The 19,198-nt window shown below is 48.8% G+C and overlaps 1 protein-coding gene across 1 annotated transcript in view; it reads right to left on the reverse strand.

The window, feature by feature from the left end:
• Positions 1 to 1,937: 1,937 nt before the first annotated feature.
• LOC119383089 (uncharacterized) overlaps positions 1,938 to 19,198 on the reverse strand; it is an 87,155-nt gene continuing 69,894 nt past the window's right edge. Inside the window, exons 3-4 of the mRNA XM_037651081.2 lie at positions 8,962 to 9,114; positions 1,938 to 7,145 (exon numbers count right to left, since the gene is read on the reverse strand). Of these exons, the coding sequence (XP_037507009.1) occupies positions 6,940 to 7,145; positions 8,962 to 9,114 (359 nt within the window). The 3' untranslated portion in view covers positions 1,938 to 6,939. The remainder of the gene's footprint in view (positions 7,146 to 8,961; positions 9,115 to 19,198) is intronic.

Consider the following 19,198-nt stretch of genomic DNA (forward strand, 5'->3'; position numbering starts at 1 on the left):
TTTTCTCATTCATTCCTTAGCCACCATTGTATATAGCAACACCTGTGTGATGCGCATAACTATGTCGGCAGTCGTTTTTCTGAATATACTGAACACATCCAGATTTTAATGGCCGCTATTGTGTTGGAATTCTGCAGCCGACCCAGGATTAGTCTGTAACACCTTAGCTGTGCCGCATACATTAGTCATCCGGGTCAGTTCTAGGAGCAACGTAATGAAATGAAAAAAAAAAATCACATTGGAAAACAGATGTAGATTTGCAAATTGAAGAAGTGCAGTTGTTTCAGAATTATTAGCTTGCACTGTTTGAGCGATCCATCCACATTATTATTTCGTATATCTTAAAAGCGAAGCTGTTCAGCAGATCGTTCTTTGTCCGGCGAACCAAAAAACTGTCATAATCATAAACGGGTATGTGCCACAGAAGTTGGGTAAATCGCACTACTCACCACTGGTCCACTAAAAATGAAGAAGGCAACAGTTAGCCCAATAAACGGCTGCGAAGCGACGGAGGACCCGAAGTGATGGAAGGCCTACGCCAACGACGACGTGCCCGTAGATCTATGGAAGGTGCGAACGCTTGGTTTCAGCGCGAGGTTCTGTCTCTGGAGTTTGGACATCCGTGTCGTGTCTGCGACTCTTTGCGGTTCAGCTCGAACTTCTCTGCGCTGAGAATCAACGTAGAAACAACCTAGCATCACCTAGCTAAAGCCTAGCAATGACCTAGAGGCAACCTTGAAACAACCTGCATCATAGCTAAGGCCTAGAAACAACCTAGAAGCGACCAGATTAGTCTTCAGAATTGTCCAGCTTCGCTCTTTCAAGCCTTACACGGCTTAGTGCAACCTTCGAAAAAATGTTTCATTATTACTCATACAAAAATTGGAATATCTGCGTTTTTTTGTGTGTGCTAAATTCTACATGTTTACCATAGTAAATGCCAGGCTTGTGTCGAGCAGTTTATCTTGACACAGAAGCAAAAGGAAAACCTGAATTTGCTATGCTTCTGCATTATAGTGCTGAAAAGGAAACAATAAGACGAAGCTCCCCGTGTCTGATTCTGCACTGGCCGCTTTTGCTCTATAAGGTACCCAGCTTTTCAGGGAACAGTTTCAGCGTAAGCGCGTTTTGTGAAAAGTTAAATTTAAATTCTAGGCTTGTAAACGTGCCAATCTGCCAATGGTTGCGCAAAACTCTAGCTGAATTTCGACCAGCTGTGGTTCTTTAACGTGCGTCTAAATCTAAGTGCGCGAGTGTCTTTGCATTGCGTCCGCATGAAAATGCAGCCACGACCGGCGTCAAACCCGCGACCTATATTGCTCAACGCCACTGTATACGTATACCGCATGCAGTACGCTTTTTGTGAACACCGACACACAAATAGAGATCCGTCTTACTGTGTACGTAGTTTGTCCATTTGGCACTGATACTCACACAATAACTTACAGTACTGTGAAACGTATACAAACATTTTTATTAACCTAGAAGCCTTAAACTTGACGCCAGAGTGTGCTGGTATTTTTGCGTTTTATATGCGTCCACGGTCCAATGCTTGTCAACTGGGCGTGAGGAAGACAGAGGTGTGGGCAGCGCTTCTGCAGCCGGAAAATTCGTTCGGTTCGCGGGAAAATGAGCCCGCCATTGTGCAGCCAATTCGGAGGGGTGGCGGGGGAAAGGTTGAAGACTCCCCCCCCCCCCCCGCCCAAAATTTTTTCAATTCTGCATGTGTATATATACATGCACATATACAAACTCACGCACAAAAACACGTGTAGCACAGCCATCTTCTTGGTTCGATCATTGCTTTGCATTGTGGCTATAGGCTTGAAATCAGAAACATCCATTCCCATCATAATATTCTTATATACGCTCCATTTTGAATAGCTTCACGCCATGATGGCAAACGAGAGACAATGCTCAAAAGCAAAAGCAGTACATTTCAGTGTGCGTCAATATCCAGGCTTTATTGAAGGAAAAGAAAGAAAGGTACGGTCGATCGCAAGCCTTTCTTAAGTCAGGCAGCAGAAGGTACCCCCGGACAATGAACGCTAAGCGTTGATATACACGTAAACGTTTGTCTCAGGCGAGTTGGTGGGCATCCGCGAAGATCGCGGGGAAACACGGAAGGTAACACAACGAATGTACACAACCCGTACAACTAGCTTACAAACATTTCAATGGGACGCGCGCGTCGACCCGTACATGCAGAGCAGGCTACGACAATAACACCAATTTTGGGCAGTACGGCAAGCATAGACAAGTACTCAACGGTACAAACGTATATCACAACACGACAATTGTGCTACACAGCGTTACGATAATCGACGGCAGAATTCTAGTCACAATGTGTGGGGCACGCAGAAACCGGCTGCAAACAAAGCATTCCCCTTTTCCCTTCAATTTTAAATAACTGAAACATCTACAAATGAGGCCCGTTTTGAAAAATGTATTGTTCACCTTCACACCATCAGAACTTGAGTGTCGTTCTGCAGGCTGGAATCGCAGCAGCCGTAATCACTGGCGTAACAACGTATACGGCGGTATACGTGGCGTTAATACATTTCTCCCAGCGCTGAAAGTGGTCTCAAGCTGTCTGTAAATATGTAGTCATGTACTTCAGTGGCTGTTTTGTGTTACTCCATTTTTTCTATGCGCAAGGCAGAGTGGGTGTTGGCGGTGTAGGCTTTTGAGCAAGACTAAAAATAGCACGCAGCAGCATGCGCATGTCGACTATGCCTCCAACGTTTTCGGAAGTTTGCGTTGCAAATGAGTGTGCTTTTATGACGTTCTAAGATGCGCAATTAAGGCTTGTTGCGTAAATGTATTACAACCGATAAGTGAAAAACGAGTGTCAATTTTTAAATTTGCTAGGTGCGTCAAGCATTTCAAATGACTTTATCGAGAGAGAGAGAGAGAGATACTGTCGTTAATTTGTAGGCATCGGTAGGCAGCGTAACATAACTGTGTTTCTATTTTTTATTAAGCTAACGCTAGTCCTGAGGCTTAGGATAATGGAGGTGCCCACCTGTATTCCTCTCAACAATGCCTCGACCAGTCCGCGGGATATTTTTTTCTTTTGTAACATGAGTTCTCCATCGAACCCATATATTCGTAATAAACTCTATCTACATTACATGGTTTGGACGTTATCAATGTGTGGAAATACCTTACTGGACCTCGTGGTCTGGTATGCCATACCATCGTTACCATGCGTGAAGAATTCGGTGGGACGACAACGATCCTTCAAGCGTACTCAAAGCTACGTTGCTTAGCAACACTGAGTACAACTGTATTTTTTTCTTTATGGGGAGCATAGGACTGATTACGCGCGCTTGACGTATCTGCGAAAGCTGTAATGACCTTTGTTAAGTAAGAGGATTATAGACTATCTAACTGCTGCTAAGATCAGTTCTGATTACTGTGTATATTGATATCCTAACCAATAACTAGGAGGGACAAAAAGTGTACCCTGTCTCTATGAGAAATTACGTAATGTTTGGCAACTGCAATGCGCAACGTAATGTTTGGCAACTGCAATGCGCACTTTGGAAAGCAACTACGGGTTAAAAAATGCTGCGCCGGTTATTAAAAAAATATGCGCTAAAGTCATCTGGAAGGTGTACCTAAGTCTACGGTAAGGGCTTGTGAAAGGCCTGCATTACATCACGGTCAGCAGGAGAGCTTGTTGTTGGGCTAGTCGGTACTTGATACTGGGCTAGGTGGCACGTGAACGAAAACAGTGCGAGAAACGGGACAAGAGGTGTCCACTGTGCCTTGCCCTACTTACTGCGCTGTTTTTTTTTTTTTGGTCTTGAAGGACTGTACAAAGCCCACGGCGGTTTCAGCTTGCACGCTTAGTCAGCATTTCTTGTTCGCATGTGCTTAGGACGATTTACACATTTTGTTTGCTGCTGCTTAATAGCTCTACTTAAATGTGTTGTCATCGGTGAGAGATCTTGATTTAAGCGATTCATTAAAAGAACAAAGTGTGTTTTCTCAGCGACAACGAATCGTTACTGTGGCACAAGCAAACTATAATCTGTGGAGACTTTCGACTTGAGGAGCATCCTGCCATAAAGGAGAACACATTCTGTATTACAGACATGTTTCTCGCGCGAAACACGTTCAATAATACTTGGTATGTTTGCAATACTCTTGAATCAGATGCACTGACGCAGAGGAATCGACAACTCGGCTAGCTGGCAACAGTTCTTGAATATCTTGGAAACAGCGCAAAAATCCTTTAATCTTGTCTCGTCCGTGCCGGTTTTTTTTTTCTTTTTTGTTGTTGTTTTCAAGATGCTCAAGAATGTACCAACGCCAAGAAGTTTTGCGTGTTCACCATTCTCCTTACACTAAGGACTGTACATGCTTTCTGCATTAGACGTGGACTGCAAAACCGTAACCCTGTAACCACAACGTAGCAATAGGCGCAGGTGCGGGAAGTCATTATATACACTGCAGTTTACGGATAAGTAGGCAAGGTGCTGGCGACGAGACACCGTTACACTTGTTACGCGGAGACTGGTGTGATACCCACGAAACGACAGAGAATGGCGCTGTAAACCCGCACGACATAGCTTCTACGTGAACCAGCGCGTACGTTTAGCACGTGCTCTTACCTTCGAGAAAGTGGCGGTGTACAGAAACTGTAACAGTGCAAGCACTTGCTTGAGAAAACACCCGCGGCAGTTTTTGGCAGTAAAGCACATTAATTGTTTTTTTTAGACGATAAAGTACTAAACTATACAATGAGAAGAGATTCAAGACGCCCACGCTTGAGGATTAGTTTTTCACGGTATATGCTGGCGAAGTGCGCTATTCACCTCGTGTTCTATATAAACGTTAAATCGCGCAGCGACAATATTCAGCAGTGCGCACCTCGTTAACGTACTTGCCCTTAAAACAATTATGTAGAGTTAACAGCTTGTGTAGTGTCGTTGTCCTGTTTCATTTCTGGAGGATCAGCTGGCTTTGCGGAGTAATATTACGCGTAAAAACTGGGAAGCAGCACAAGCGAATGCTCAAGAACCGGGGGCTGCGGTACAGTGACATTTGAATCGAACAAGAAGGTGATAAACGGTAGTTATGGCCACCTGATCAAAAATAAAAGCTTGCGTTGACTTTTCTCGCTCAGAAGAAAGTGTTTGCAGTTTCGATAATTAATTGTAGACACAGCCTTGTGTACATTGAAACAAAGCAGAGGAACACAGAAACACGGAAACGAAGCGCTAAACAGTGCATCGTGAAACGAGGGTCAACGCTTTCATCCAATCTTAGACACAACACTTTGTTGGTCACCCGTGCAGCTATGCTTGCTACTAATATATGATTGCTTTTGAATTGTGCTCGCAAAGATGCACCCTCCGGCAAAAGTTTGCGGGACGTGATATTTTCGAGAAAGATATACGTTACCACTTTTTCTGGGAACATAACCTCCAATCAAATATTTCAGCCTGTAGTAACCTGCTAGATTAGAAGCGTTATGCGCCAGCAGCGCGAAAAATTCGCATTTGCAGTGAAGCCCACGTCCCGTAAACTTTTGCTGCCGGGTGTACCGTCATACCCATCAAGCACGTGTTGTTTCTAAAGTGAAACCCCATGGCAGTAAACACACGAAAGGAAAAAGTGACAGTTTCTTCGATTGTCTTATAAGTTATTCCGGTAACTCTTATAAGTTCTAAGGAAGCCACGCAATGCTAAGAATCGTGCACGTTTTTCTGTGGGTATATACGGACGCAAAGGCTCCGAAGTTCAAGCGTAGCAGCTGCTTCACAGATGACGACAGTATCAACAACAAATGTGTTCAAACAGAGGGTAACCTGCATGCGTCCGCAGCGGTCCACACTGCACACCCGTAAGCGTGATACCTGCAAAATCAAACCGCACAATGAAAGACAACAAGGCTACGAATCCTGCGTTCCACGAGGGACACAAATAGAATAACGACGAGAAAGACAAGTATAAGCTGTCGCCTCAGTATACACGTCACAAAACGAACAGATACTAAAAACATACGTTATTTATAACTTAGCGCTGTTCCTGCAGAAATTGACCCTGAAGCGCGATATAAGACATACAACACCGCAAAAGCAAAGGCAAGAGCAGAGCCCTTCGCGAACACATGCGTGAACAACAGCGCCCACCGGCGAGCTTTGAAGTTATTTTGGTATCGTTTGCCTGGAATTTGTCAGCAATAACAAATGTGGTTCCCTCCCATATACAATGGAACCTTGCCGATCTTGGTCTACGTAATTTGTTTTTCGGGATAATACGTATTTTTTTCTTCTTTCCCAGGGCAACGTCTCGTAGCAGCAATGGATTTTCGTACGGTTTATGCGATCTGTGTGCTATAAGATATAGGATCACGTTAAGTAAGCCCAAGTGTTGAACATTAATACGTAGTCCTCCGTTAAGGCGTGCCTCATACTCATATCTCTGTTTTCACTAGTAAGAGCCCGTAATTTATTTCTCAAAAGATAGAGCAGTCAAGATGAAAAATTTGACAGCGGTGAATTGTAGGGAATCAGTCCGCGTATGTCAACCGCTCACTGATTTTCCTTCGCAGCGCAGAAGTAACCGTAGAATTCGCGAATTCAGTATTTAGACACGTCGCTCCAATCTCGAAATTTCGGGAGTCAATAGAGTCACGAATGGGGGCATGGCTGAGTGGCTCCGCTTTTGCCTTTGGGTACGGTTGGGCTGGCACTGGCGTAATAAGTGAGACGTAATCTATTTACAGCAAATCAAGAAGCCTCGATTAGTCGATTCGCAGCTCCCACTGGGCTGGCACACACACACACACACACATAGTCTCGAGCTTTTATCGGTGCCCGCATGGCTGACTACGAGCAGAGAGAACCGGCGTTTCCTTATTTTTTTTTTTCCTCAAACACGGGCGCCCCCAATCTTCAGGTGGAGGAAACATCGAGGACGCGTTCAGGTGGGCATTCTGGAGGCAGCTGCGAGCAGCAGAGGCAGCAGCAGAAGCGCGGCCGTCGTCCGATGCTGCTGGGGCGCCGCGTTGCAGTAGTCCGAGTCGCAGATACAGCGCACCGTGGTCCAAGCCCGGCTCGTTTCGGTCAGGCAACCCTTGTGTGGAGGGTTGCTGGGCGCGCAGTTGCGCCGGACGTGCTCGAAGTCACCTGCGCGACGAAGTGATTTCGTTTGTCGTTGTTTCATAGTTGCACGCATGTGAGAAGGTCAGCTGCGTTAGTCAGCTATCCTAGTAAGTTAAAATGTCTCGAGAGACAATTTCGCCATATATATATATATATATATATATATATATATATATATATATATATATATATATATATATATATATATATATATATATATATATATATATATATATATATATATACAAACGCACTTCGCGCGAACAACCGACATACTAAGTCTGCAAAACTTATAAAGAAAGAAAACAAAAACCAAGCGAAGCGTTCAATATACGAACGCGTCAAAGTTCATGTAAAAGTTCACTGAAACACTGCCATGAGAGAAATCCAAGTCAGGCAGAAGTTCGGCAGAAGATGTAAGCTTGAATACGTGGAAAATTCGTGAACACGGGGTGTCACTGGTGCCGACGTTTCGACAAGCGCTCTCCTCTTCTTCAAGGTTGCAACTGAGTTGGAGCCCTGACGAAGAGAAGGCCGCTTGTCGAAACGTTGGCTCTAGCGACACTCCGTGTTCACGAATTTTTCACCTCTTTCGATGAGAGAAACACACATAGGTTCTCTTCATGAGATCATTTCAACAAACGCACAATACACATAGAGTTCAGACAAAATACTGTGGTCGCATTACTTACTGTCCATAAGAAAAGCTCATGAGGCTGTCAAGGCACATTTTCGTTTAGAAGGGCGTGACCACATCCGTGTTATTAAAGGCGTGCTAACACTAACAAACGTAAGGAGCAAAAAAAAAAAAAACGGTAACATAAGTACCGGCCGTCAATCGAAAGGTTGCCCTGCTGGCTGAAAAGGAGGCAGACACAAAGCTTATCTGCGCATGCTAGAATGAAGGCATACCGTCATTAATTGACACGAGCGCGATCGGGAGAGATAAATGTTTAAGCATGACAGTTGCTCTTCGTGCGAGATAACTGAGGGTTCATCGGCTTTCGCACGTGCTACCACTATCAAGGACACGTCGTATTTTGAAGGCACACATCTTCGTTATTATGCTTGAACGGGACAGTAAGTTATTTCGGCTTTCTTTACACTTCTTGTTGATGTCAACTCGCGGCGCTGCCGTCGTATATAGTATAATACAGTATAACTATATTATACTATAAATATAGTACAACTGTTCGCATACCTGGAATCGGTACGCGAACAAGTTATACTACATTTGCTGACGTGATAAAATAGGAGCGGTTGGAGGCTTTAGGTGACCCCGCCTGGTTCTTGTCACGTAGCATATAAAACGAAAAAAGCAATGAAAAATGTAACTGAAAAATTTTTTCACTAAATGTTGCACACAGCGCAACGTCGGATATATAACACAGTGCAAGTAGTCTTTGCCTGAGCTGTATGTTTTGTACATTAGTCCGGAAAAGACGAACCACACAGGTGCATATCAGGCCCGTAGCCAGGAATTTTTTTCGGGGGGGGGGGGGCACTTGCCGGAAACCTTGACTATTTGAGAAAATCGCTTATTTTCATTATTTATTTTTGGTAAAACACCATGTATCATAAAAATTTCGGGGGGGGGGGGGGCTGGCTACGGGCCTGGTGCATATATAAAGACAAATATTTTGAACGCCCTCAGTGATAAACTGAAAAAGAAATCGTGCATATAAATAGACGGAACGTCAGTCGACACTATTTCACCACTCAGAACACAGAACGAGGCAAGCCTGAGCAAACGAGTGCCTAACCAAAACTAGAGCATTCGGTGGTGCTGCCACGCCCACATCTCGACGCAGGCGTGGGTTGTCGTCTCTACAATTCTCACCGTTCAGGTCGTTCTGGGAGAAGAACTCGCATCCCTGGGAACATTCGTGGGCGAAGTTCTTTTCCGGATTGAAGTTTGCGTGCGTGCAGAAGTCTGTCCGATTGGCCTGGTTCCTCGGGGACCAACTGCATATGTAGCACTGGACAGCGTCACCTGCGCAGACAGGGAAGCGAGGTTATTGAGTGGGCAGAACTATCGATATTTCAGTGAAGAGTTTTCTTTCTCTATCTTTTAACGTACTGCGTGACGCTGAATCATAACAGGCGGGGAAGCCTAGTCAAGCTCTCCTGAGCTTTTCCTTCCCATGCCCGAAGCTCTGTGAAGTGGTAAATAAATGAAATGAAATGAAATTCCCGCTTCGTTACACTGCACCGTTTATGCAAAAATCACAGGGTACACGTTCCCAGACGTACACAACATGGGCATGCCAGAATATAACGGCAGTACCCATCATACACAACACCACGCCGGAGCAGTGGGAGGCTGCGCTGTCCAGCCGGGAAGCGGACGACCAGATCTGGCTGGTTGAACGCGCCAGACGGGCAGCAAAGGCCGCGGGAGTCCTGGACTGGGGACCCATCCACAGGCGTTCTGCAGAAAAGCGCTCTGCAGAACAGCTCCAGAGCCAAATAAAGTTTATTGTCTCTCTCTCTCTCGGCCTTACAAAATGCGCATAAACGAACACGATATACTATAGAAGGCCATGGCGCCCGTATCTTCGTCAATACGTTCCTTTCTTTGCCAGTTTGTCGTTTTAACGGGACATAAATGTTTTTTCTAAGAAGACACCTTGAACTTTATTAATGCACCAGTGTCGAAACATCAAGCAATAAAAGTATACATACAAAAAAAGGCGGGGGGGGAGGTGGCAGACGAGAGGCGGCGCACAAACTTCCCGACTTGCAGGACACATACGTGTACATTATATAGCCCAAACATCTGCAACTATCGATCATTCTCTGTACGTAGTATGACGTCATTTGCAAGGTATTTTTTTTTCGTGTAGTTCTCACTCACTCGCCTGCCTTTTTAGTTACCTGCTTCGCGAACCCATCCAGACAGCGTGAAAGTGAAAGTGGCTTAAGAAGGGAGGGGAGGAGGACTTCATTCAAGGCCGCACACAACGTTGCGTCATCGAAGAAGGCACCTGTTTTCTGTCACGCGAATTGACGGCCCCGGGCGGCGTGCTGAGTCTGCCGACGAGGGAGACCGCACGCCGGGAAACCATTCGACGTGGGTGTGCCTGCGCTGAATATTGCCTTCGCGTGGCCCGGCGTGCAAGGTGGGAAACGCCCATTCCACGGGGGCCCGAAACTGGGCCTCACGGGCTTTATTTTTGTGACCGTGCCTGTCTCGCGCGCTATTAAAGAATTAACGCGTTGTCACGGCAGCTGCGCGCGCACGCCGGCCTGGGGAGTTACTAAAGAATTCGCACGAAACAACAGTTAGCGACACCACCACTTTACTATATAACAAAACCTCCTTTAAGGCTTGCTAAAAGTCAAGGACATATACTGACGCAGTACGCCAGGAATCGAGGTTAATCTTCCGGTTCAAGGTTCACTCTTGCCAAAAAATACACGCAACTGGTGACGAAGAACGGCGATGTGGGCGAATTAGTAAATGTACATTTTCGAGAGTTCTTGATGGGACACTTTATGCGCAAAAACAGGAGAATTCACCAGAACGAGAGAGACAGGACTGGTGAATTGTCCTGTTTTTGCGCAAAAAGTTTCCCATCAGCTATGCGCCATCTCGCCGAATTTCAAGTTTTGTTAAACCATCTTTCAAGAGTTCGCAGCGCTCGTGTGCGTCCCTCTTTGCCTTCCTTACTTCACTCTCTCGCCTCTCTTTCAGCACCTACGTGCTTGCATGCGCTGCAAACTCATGAAAACGAGACTGGTGACATTTCAGCGTCAATTTCCTCACAATCAAAGATGCGCAGTGAGCGCTCTTCGTGATTTTTTTAATGGACACAAATTTAATGAGCTGTCTGTAATTCTCATTGTTACTTCTCATCATCATGTTGTGTTGTTAATGAGCATACGCCATAGTGATGTTATATGTAAGTGCATGTAAAAATATCTGTACTGACTCTAGCCGCGGTAACTTGTGTGACCACCCTGTGTGTTGGACTTTGCCCTTAGAGGTATTCTTTATACGCCAGAGATTGTATGTGCGCATAGATTTCTGATTATTTCTTTTTCTGTTCTTATTCTTTTTCTCTTTCTTGTTTTTCTTGCTTTAGTGTTTTTTTAATATTAACATAACGATGACGGGATAGGCGGCTTTAACGTAACCTACCTACCCATGTTTTACATATAGGAGTATAAATAAAAAAAATTGTCAACACCAAACAAGTAAGAATAAAAGTTTTATACCCCTGACACACGGGCAATAGTAAAGTACTTTGAGGTAAACCCCTTTTGTCGCCTAAAGGGACCATTTGCAGAAAGGAGTTGTGCCGATGACACACGGCACCGGACAACTGCTTTAAGTGGTTCCTCAGAAAAACGCTGCAGAAAAAAATGGCGCTGTTTGTGCAAGCAACGTTTGTGTCAAGTTGTCAATCTTGGCGTGCACTTGCGCACGTGTACGGGGAATACCGGCATCGGTGAGGCTCTCGGCGATCCTTTGGTACACAACACCGTTGTGCTTTTGCCCTCGCAGGGCGTCCAAGTTACTTCCCAAGACTTTATGAGCGCCCAGGTCGCCTTTTCCGTCCACTGGACCCGCCGTTTTTTCACGGCTTTGGTTGACGGCGCCGATTCAGCAGACTCCATCATTCTTATCTCGCCGACACAACAAATGCCAGTCACTGCCAACACTAGAATGGTGGCATGGCGGTTTTCTAGTGATGTGGTGCAGGCGTTTGAGAGTATGTATAGCTATAAAGTATAAACGTTCACTTTTCGACAAATCGTTCTACTGCTGAAAATTAAAACATTTTCGCTCGCAAAAAAAAAGTCACTAGGCACCTTAGTGTTGCAACATGTTTTCTTTTATTAATAAATTCTGCACACTGTGTGCGAGAGTACTCCCTTCCTGGCCGAAAAGTAGATGCGCGATCTGCCTTTCCGAAAAGGATCGTTTCTGGAAGGGAGTTACTCCTTTGTCGTGTGTCACTGCGCTCGAACGCCTTTCCGGAAGATGTCCCCTTTTCTAAAGGACTTTAGAGTGGCCAAGTTGTCAGGGGTATTATATCACTTCGAAAATAATGAAGGGCGAGGGATAGCACAAGATGACGGTAGGCACTCGAGCGAACTGAACTGATCTGAACTGTACGCTTCGAGATCGCAGCTCTAGTAGGCTGTTGGTTAACGCAGCTAAAGCAAAGCAACATGCAAAGAGAACCGTTACTCTTATTCAGATTGCAAATTTTAGCTCAGTTGTCCATTGCTCGGGACCCATTGATCGCTTACCGAACTACGTGTATTGCAGGGTTAACAACTGCCTATTGTGCGCTTCTCTTTCTGTTCCTCGTTCATACTTCTGCTAAGGTACATGTATCGTTGGACGCATTTTCCCGAAGGCACCCGAGGCGTCGTCGAACTACCGTGCTCTACGCTTGGCTTCCCCGCTCGGCTGTGTACATTGCTAGGAAGAGGCTTCTCAGGCCGCGCGCAATCATTCTGTGAACCGGCTTGCATCGAAACCGTCGAGTGTTATTAAGGCGAAAGCCTTAGACGCCGCATCAAACGCAAAAATTGACTGTCGGCGGCGTCAATCAACACGAGTGATGCAAAAAATCGTCACGCGATGGCGGCACCATATGACGACATCACGACGTCACAGATCGTCGGTATTTGTGATGTAATCGTGATGTCATTATAACCTCACATAACGTGGCATGGCTACGTCATCACATGACGTCGTCGCTTGTTCAAAGGTGGGCCGATCCCGGAGGCAATGCAAAACCAGGTGACGTGCAGAAAGCTTGCAATGCCTCCGATCTTGGAGGTAGTGCAAAAACCACGTTAGGTGTAAAAAGCTTTCGGAGGGGGGCGAGGCAGGATCAATACACCGACTGAGACGAAAAAGAAGGTGGCTTTCGCATTGGAGTAGTATTAGGCGAATGCATAAGGGACACTGTGAGATTTCGCTAAAGTGCCTATGGTATTCCTGCCGCTCCATTATTGGGTGATTGTATAACAATTGACTAACAGACGTCTGCAGATTAGAGGCTCGGGAATGCCACTGATGGGGGAAAATGGAAAAGAGAGGGGCGGCTTGTGGAACACGTCCGCTTCGTATTCTGCCGGCCACACAATGTAGAGGGGCGGCTTCAAAACGAAGAGCATCTCGCATTCTTAAAAACACCGATATGAACAGAGTCAACTGTCGTACAGGTTTTACCGCTCTCGCCCACTAGGCAAATGAGACGAGCTCTGTTGTCCCTACTTGTATGACAAAATATGTTCTGCGCGGGAACAGATCTTTCAGGATGTTTGCCCCCCAAGCAGATTCGTTTGTCTTTGAGATTACCTTCCGGCGCTGTACGGGCGCTTACGCTCTTACTTTATGTACTAGGTGGGGCGCGTTGGTTTATTACTTTGCTCAGTGTGCCATTTGCCCGTTCCCGGTGAACTGTGTCCACACCTAAAGTAAACAATTCTCGCGATTCCATCAGTCTCGCTTTTTTTTCTTCGTTTTCTTTTCGTGCGGAAAGAAGCCAGACGTTCCCAAAACGTCGATTATTATTTATCTGTATTTTCTTTCTCAAACCCATCTACTCAAAACGAAAAAGCCAGCGGGTGACAGCTAACGTCCTTTCGCTGTTTTCAAAAAACGCCCTCTGTTTCGCACAGTCCGTTTCCTTGGGGCTACGAAACGCCCACAACTACGCAACTACGTCTGCTCGGTTGCGCTCAGCCATGAACCGACGTTAAAATGCTCATCGATCAGCAGCTCTTTTACGGCTCTCCAGGAATAAAAAAAAGCAGTGGCCTTTTCGGCGGCTATAACTCAAGGGTCACGTAAAATGCCACGCGGGCGATAGACAGCTGTAGCACCCTGTATATACAGTTGCAATTCTAGCAACGACACTGCACCGTTCGAAGGTTGTTGAAAGCCTCGTGGACACGGCCACGCGGCGTGGATAAACGGGCTGGAAAAAAAGAAACGTCGCGGAGGACGGGAGGTTGCCGGGGAGGAGGTCTATAGGCGTGAGAGTGTAATACTAGCGCTACGGGCCCTCACGAGGGCGACGTCACTGTAGAGGTCGCCACAATTCAGCCTTTTGATTAGGCCGCCACTGGAGCGTGGCGCCCCCTGTTACTGCTTGCATCATATATATGTTCGTGCCCCAATAAAGCCTGGGTGACATTTTCGTCCGAGCGAGCAGCGTGTACGCGTCAGTCTTTGCGTGCCCGTGCCCCTGCGGCACTAACCACGCGACATGGTGTCAGAAGTGGGATGACATCGCGTGACAGCAAGTTCGGAGCGTAGGAATAACGCCCGCCAGCCCTAGGCCTTACCACGACGGAACGGCAGCACGATGGACCTCGAGACAGGCGAGCCGCCGAAACTGTACGGCGTCAACCTTCATCCACCGGCACCGTTCGACTTCGCGAACTCGGCAACATGGTCGACATGGCTCAGCCGCTACGAAGACTTCACCGCGGTTTCAGGACTGACAAAAGCGTCGGAAGACGTGCAGGTACGCTCGCTACTGTACTGCATGGGCCCGGAGGCACGTCCGCTCCTCGAGACGTTCTCGCTCGACGCCGAGTCGCTCGCCTCGTACCAAGTTGTTGCCGCCCGCTTCACTGAGCACTTCGTGCACCCGGCCAACGAGCTCTACGAGTCGTCGCGGTTCCACAGGCGTGTTCAGCTACCCGGCGAAAGCGTCGACACGTACTACGCGGAACTGTGCAGGATGGCGAAGCGCTGCAACTACCCGTCAGCTGCTGTCGAGGAAAGGCTTGTACGCGACCGGTTCGTCGTCGGCCTCCGCGACTCTCGCCTCTCGGATCAGCTGTGCCGAAACGCGAAGCTGACGCTCAAGGAGGCATGGACACAGGCCCGTCAGTCCGAAGACGCCGACAAAGAGAAGGAGTTGACCCAGAACCGCACCGAGCACGCACGCGAGCTCAACCTCGACGCCGCGAAAGCCAGCAAGTTCGCCTCTCGTCGCCGCTCCGGAGCTAAGCCTACTACGTCGCAGCCGCCAGCCGAGCGCTCTCGCGAGCCGTCCACGTGTGAATTCTGCGGCCGCGCGCCTCACCGACGTTCGGACTGCCCGGCTCGACGCTCCGCCTGCTACTTCTGCAAAAAGAAAGGCCACTTCGCTGAAGTTTGCCGCTCGCGGAAGCACCAGCAGAACAAGCTCGGCTCCGTTCACCTGCATGCCGTCGGCACTCCTGCCGCTGCAAAGTTCGTCGACGTGACCGTTGACAACTACACAGCGCAGTTCAAAGTCGACTCCGGCGCCGAAGTATCTGCTGTACCCAGCGACTTCCCTACGCTGCCTGCCAAGCTCGACAAAGTCGACAGTCTGCTCACTGGCCCTGGAGGACAGCCACTTCGCGTGCTAGGCTCGTATCTGGCACGACTTCGGTGGCAAGGAAAAACAAGCTGCCAGCGCCTATACGTAATCCAGTCACTCACTGTGCCTCTTCTAGGACTGCCAGCGCTCCAAGCCCTGAAAGTTGTGAAATTTCTTGACGAACTCAAGACTCCCAAAGCAACGCTGCACGCCGAGCTCTTCAAAGGATTGGGCACTCTCAAGGACGAATACGTTATTCGGCTGAAACCCGATGCCGTGCCCTTCTCGCTAAGCGTCCCCCGCAGGATCCCCATCCCGCTGCTCGAGGTCGTCCGCCGCGAGCTGGACAAATTGGAAAGCGCGGGAGTGATCCGCAGGATCGACAAGCCAACTCCATGGTGCTCTGGCCTCGTTGTCGTCAGGAAAGACGATGGTTCCTACCGGCTATGCGTCGACTTGACTCAACTCAACAAAGTCGTCCTCCGTGAACGGCATATTTTGCCAACGGTTGAGCAAGTCCTTGGCCTCCTCGGTGACGCAACAGTTTTTTCAAGGCTGGATGCGACCGCAAGCTTCCACCAGGTGAAGCTTTCTGCCGATTCCCAAGAGCTGACGACATTCATCACCCCATATGGCCGATACTGCTTTTGCCGGCTCCCCTTTGGCATCACCTCCGCTCCCGAGTACTTCCAGAAACAGATGGCAAGAATCCTGGAGGGCCAAGAAGGGGTCGCCAACATGATAGATGACATTCTGGTTTTTGGACGCACCCGCCAGGAGCATGACGCCAGACTGAGCCAGGTGCTATCTCGCCTTGCAAACGCAGGCATCACGTTGAACGAGGACAAGTGTCGTTTTGGGGTATCTGAGGTCTCCTTCCTCGGAGTTCTCGTCTCAGCTAAGGGTATCAGGCCGGATCCAAGCAAGGTTGAAGCGGTCAAAGCTATGGAAGCTCCCACAGACGTCGCCGGTGTTAGACGACTGCTTGGAATGGTGAATCATCTCGCCAGATTCCTGCCACACATCTCGGACGTCACAGCACCCATCAGAGCCTGCTGAACAAGTCTGCGAGTTGGGTGTGGCAGCATGAGCAAGAGGCAGCATTCAAGAAGGTCAAAGAACTCTTGACGTCAGACAGGTGCATGGCCAAGTACCACCCGTCGTATGCCACGACAGTATTCGCAGATGCAAGCTCTTTCGGACTCGGCGCAGTATTGCTGCAAACTCAACCCTCGGGAGAGCGTCGCCCAGTCGCATTCGCTTCGAGGTCAATGACGAGTACCGAACAGCGTTACAGCCAGACCGAAAAAGAAGCTTTGGCAACGACGTGGGCTATCCAAAGGTTCGACGAGTTTGTCCGTGGCATCACCTTCGACGTCGAGACCGACCACCTGCCTCTCGTTTCACTTCTGGGCAAGATGGAACTGGACATGTTGCCGCCTCGTATTCAGAGACTACGGCTCAAGACAATGCAGTACCAGTTTCGCATGCTGCACGTGCCAGGAAAACTGCTAGCAACAGCAGATGCCTTATCACGTATCACCCACAAGGCATCCACTCCTGTAGACACGGTGGAACTCTTCGCAGCACAAGTAGTCGGCTGCATGTCAGAAGTCTTGCCACTCCGCCCTGAAGATGTACGACAGGCACAAGAATCCGATGCAGAGTGCAAGGCCCTCATCTCCTTCTGCCAGCAAGGTTGGCCACGAAAGACCAAGCTACCTCTGCATGTGTCGAAGTATGCCTCCGTGGCGGACGAGCTCTCTGTCTGCGACGGTATCCTGCTGAAAGGCCCCCGGATTGTCATCCCATCGTCTCTTCGGCCAGCGGTCTTGACGCTGTTGCACGAAGGCCATCAGGGCATCAACAGAACCAAAGCCCTAGCTCGGGAGTCAGTTTGGTGGCCGGGTATCTCAGCAGACATCGCCTCTCTCGTCGCCAACTGCGAACAGTGCGCTTCCACCCGGGTGAACCTTGCAGAACCCCTAGTCTCCACAGCTCTACCTGGACGTCCCTGGGAATTTCTCGGAATGGACTTGTTCCATCTCAATGGCCAGACGTTCCTCCTGGTGGTGGACTACTACTCGAGGTTTCCCGAGGTGGTGACCCTGAGAAGCACCACAGCTCGGGCTGTCGTCGATGCTCTCAAAAGCATCTTCGCACGCCACGGAATCCCACAAGACGTCAGGTCGGACAACGGCCTACCATTCTCGTCGCAAGAGTTTGCGGCATTTGCAACGTCTTATGGCTTCAACCATACGACCAGTAGCCCACACTACGCCCAGTCAAACGGAGAGGCAGAGAGGATGGTACGAACAGTCAAGGACCTGTTCCGGAAGTCCAAAGACCCTCACCTCGCTCTGCTCAGTTATCGGGACACTCCGGGAGTCGATGGCTTCAGTCCAGCCCAGCTGTTGATGGGACGTCAGTTGAGAACCAGAGTCCCGAAGCAAAACTCCCAGCTACATCCCAACTGGCCGCCTAGGAAAGATGTCGTCGCCCAGGATGTAGCCTACAAGCGTAAGCAGACCGACGACTACAATAGGCATCGCGGAGCTCGAGACCTGCCACCTCTCCAAACGGGTCAGCGTGTGTGGGTGCGCCCTGACCAAGTGCGAGCTACGGTCCTCAGTCCGGGGCAAAGGCCAAGAAGCTACGTGGTCGAAACAGACCGATGTGGTGTTCTACAGCGCAACCGCCGTCACCTAGTGCCTTTCGTGACTTCCGCCTCCGGTGAGGAATCGCTGCCAACAGCTGCACAGCAACCATCGCCACTGCAGCAAGTTCCCCTTCAGGAACCTCAGCCTGCCAACAGCGTGGAACCTGCGTTCCCTCAAGGGCAGCCTTTGCAACATTCCCCAGCAGCCAGGGACCGTAGTGATGGTGTTACACGAACACGTTATGGCCGGCGCGTTGTTCCGCCGCGCCGTTTGAACTTGTGACATTGTGATGTGTTTGGCGTCCTCCATCCTCCCATCAGACTTTCTCAAGGGGGGAGATGTAGAGGTCGCCACAATTCAGCCTTTTGATTAGGCCGCCACTGGAGCGTGGCGCCCCCTGTTACTGCTTGCATCATATATATGTTCGTGCCCCAATAAAGCCTGGGTGACATTTTCGTCCGAGCGAGCAGCGTGTACGCGTCAGTCTTTGCGTGCCCGTGCCCCTGCGGCACTAACCACGCGACAGTCACGAACGTGGAGCGGTGACAGATTGCTCCGGGCTCTGTGCACCACTAGCCCTATTTTGCCGACGCCCGTTTTCGCTTCTTTTATTCTGCCTCTCACTCGTAGTATTGTTTTTCGTGTTTCGTGGCCGCAGTGGCCGTGGACCTCATCCCTGTCGCTATGTCCTGCGGCGCGCGACCTACCACTGTATACGTAAGAATAAAAAAAAAAGAAGGAAAGCCGGCAAACGAAAGAAGGAAGGAGATTTTCGACAGACTGCTTTCATATCTCCATCCTCTTTTTCTTTTGTGTGTTTAAGTGGCGCGTACGGCGCCCTTCCTCCGGCGGGGTGCCTCTATTAAAGCCCGCTTGATCTCGGGCCTAGCACCACGGCTCTTTCGGAGACGCGCACGCGTCTCCGTGCCGGAACAATTTAAGGAACGCGCCTAGCCGCGCCCCGAGCAAGCTCTTCGCTCTTGATCTTTCGCTTATCCTCTCTCCCCAACTTCCTCCTGTCTTTTATTCCCTTCTGTGTCGCTCAGAACCGTGCAGCAGAGTTTGGAAGGTTGGAGGATGCATCAGCTTT

The sequence above is a fragment of the Rhipicephalus sanguineus genome, chromosome 2 (genome assembly GCF_013339695.2).
Source record: "Rhipicephalus sanguineus isolate Rsan-2018 chromosome 2, BIME_Rsan_1.4, whole genome shotgun sequence".
In the NCBI taxonomy this organism is placed as follows: domain Eukaryota; kingdom Metazoa; phylum Arthropoda; class Arachnida; order Ixodida; family Ixodidae; genus Rhipicephalus; species Rhipicephalus sanguineus.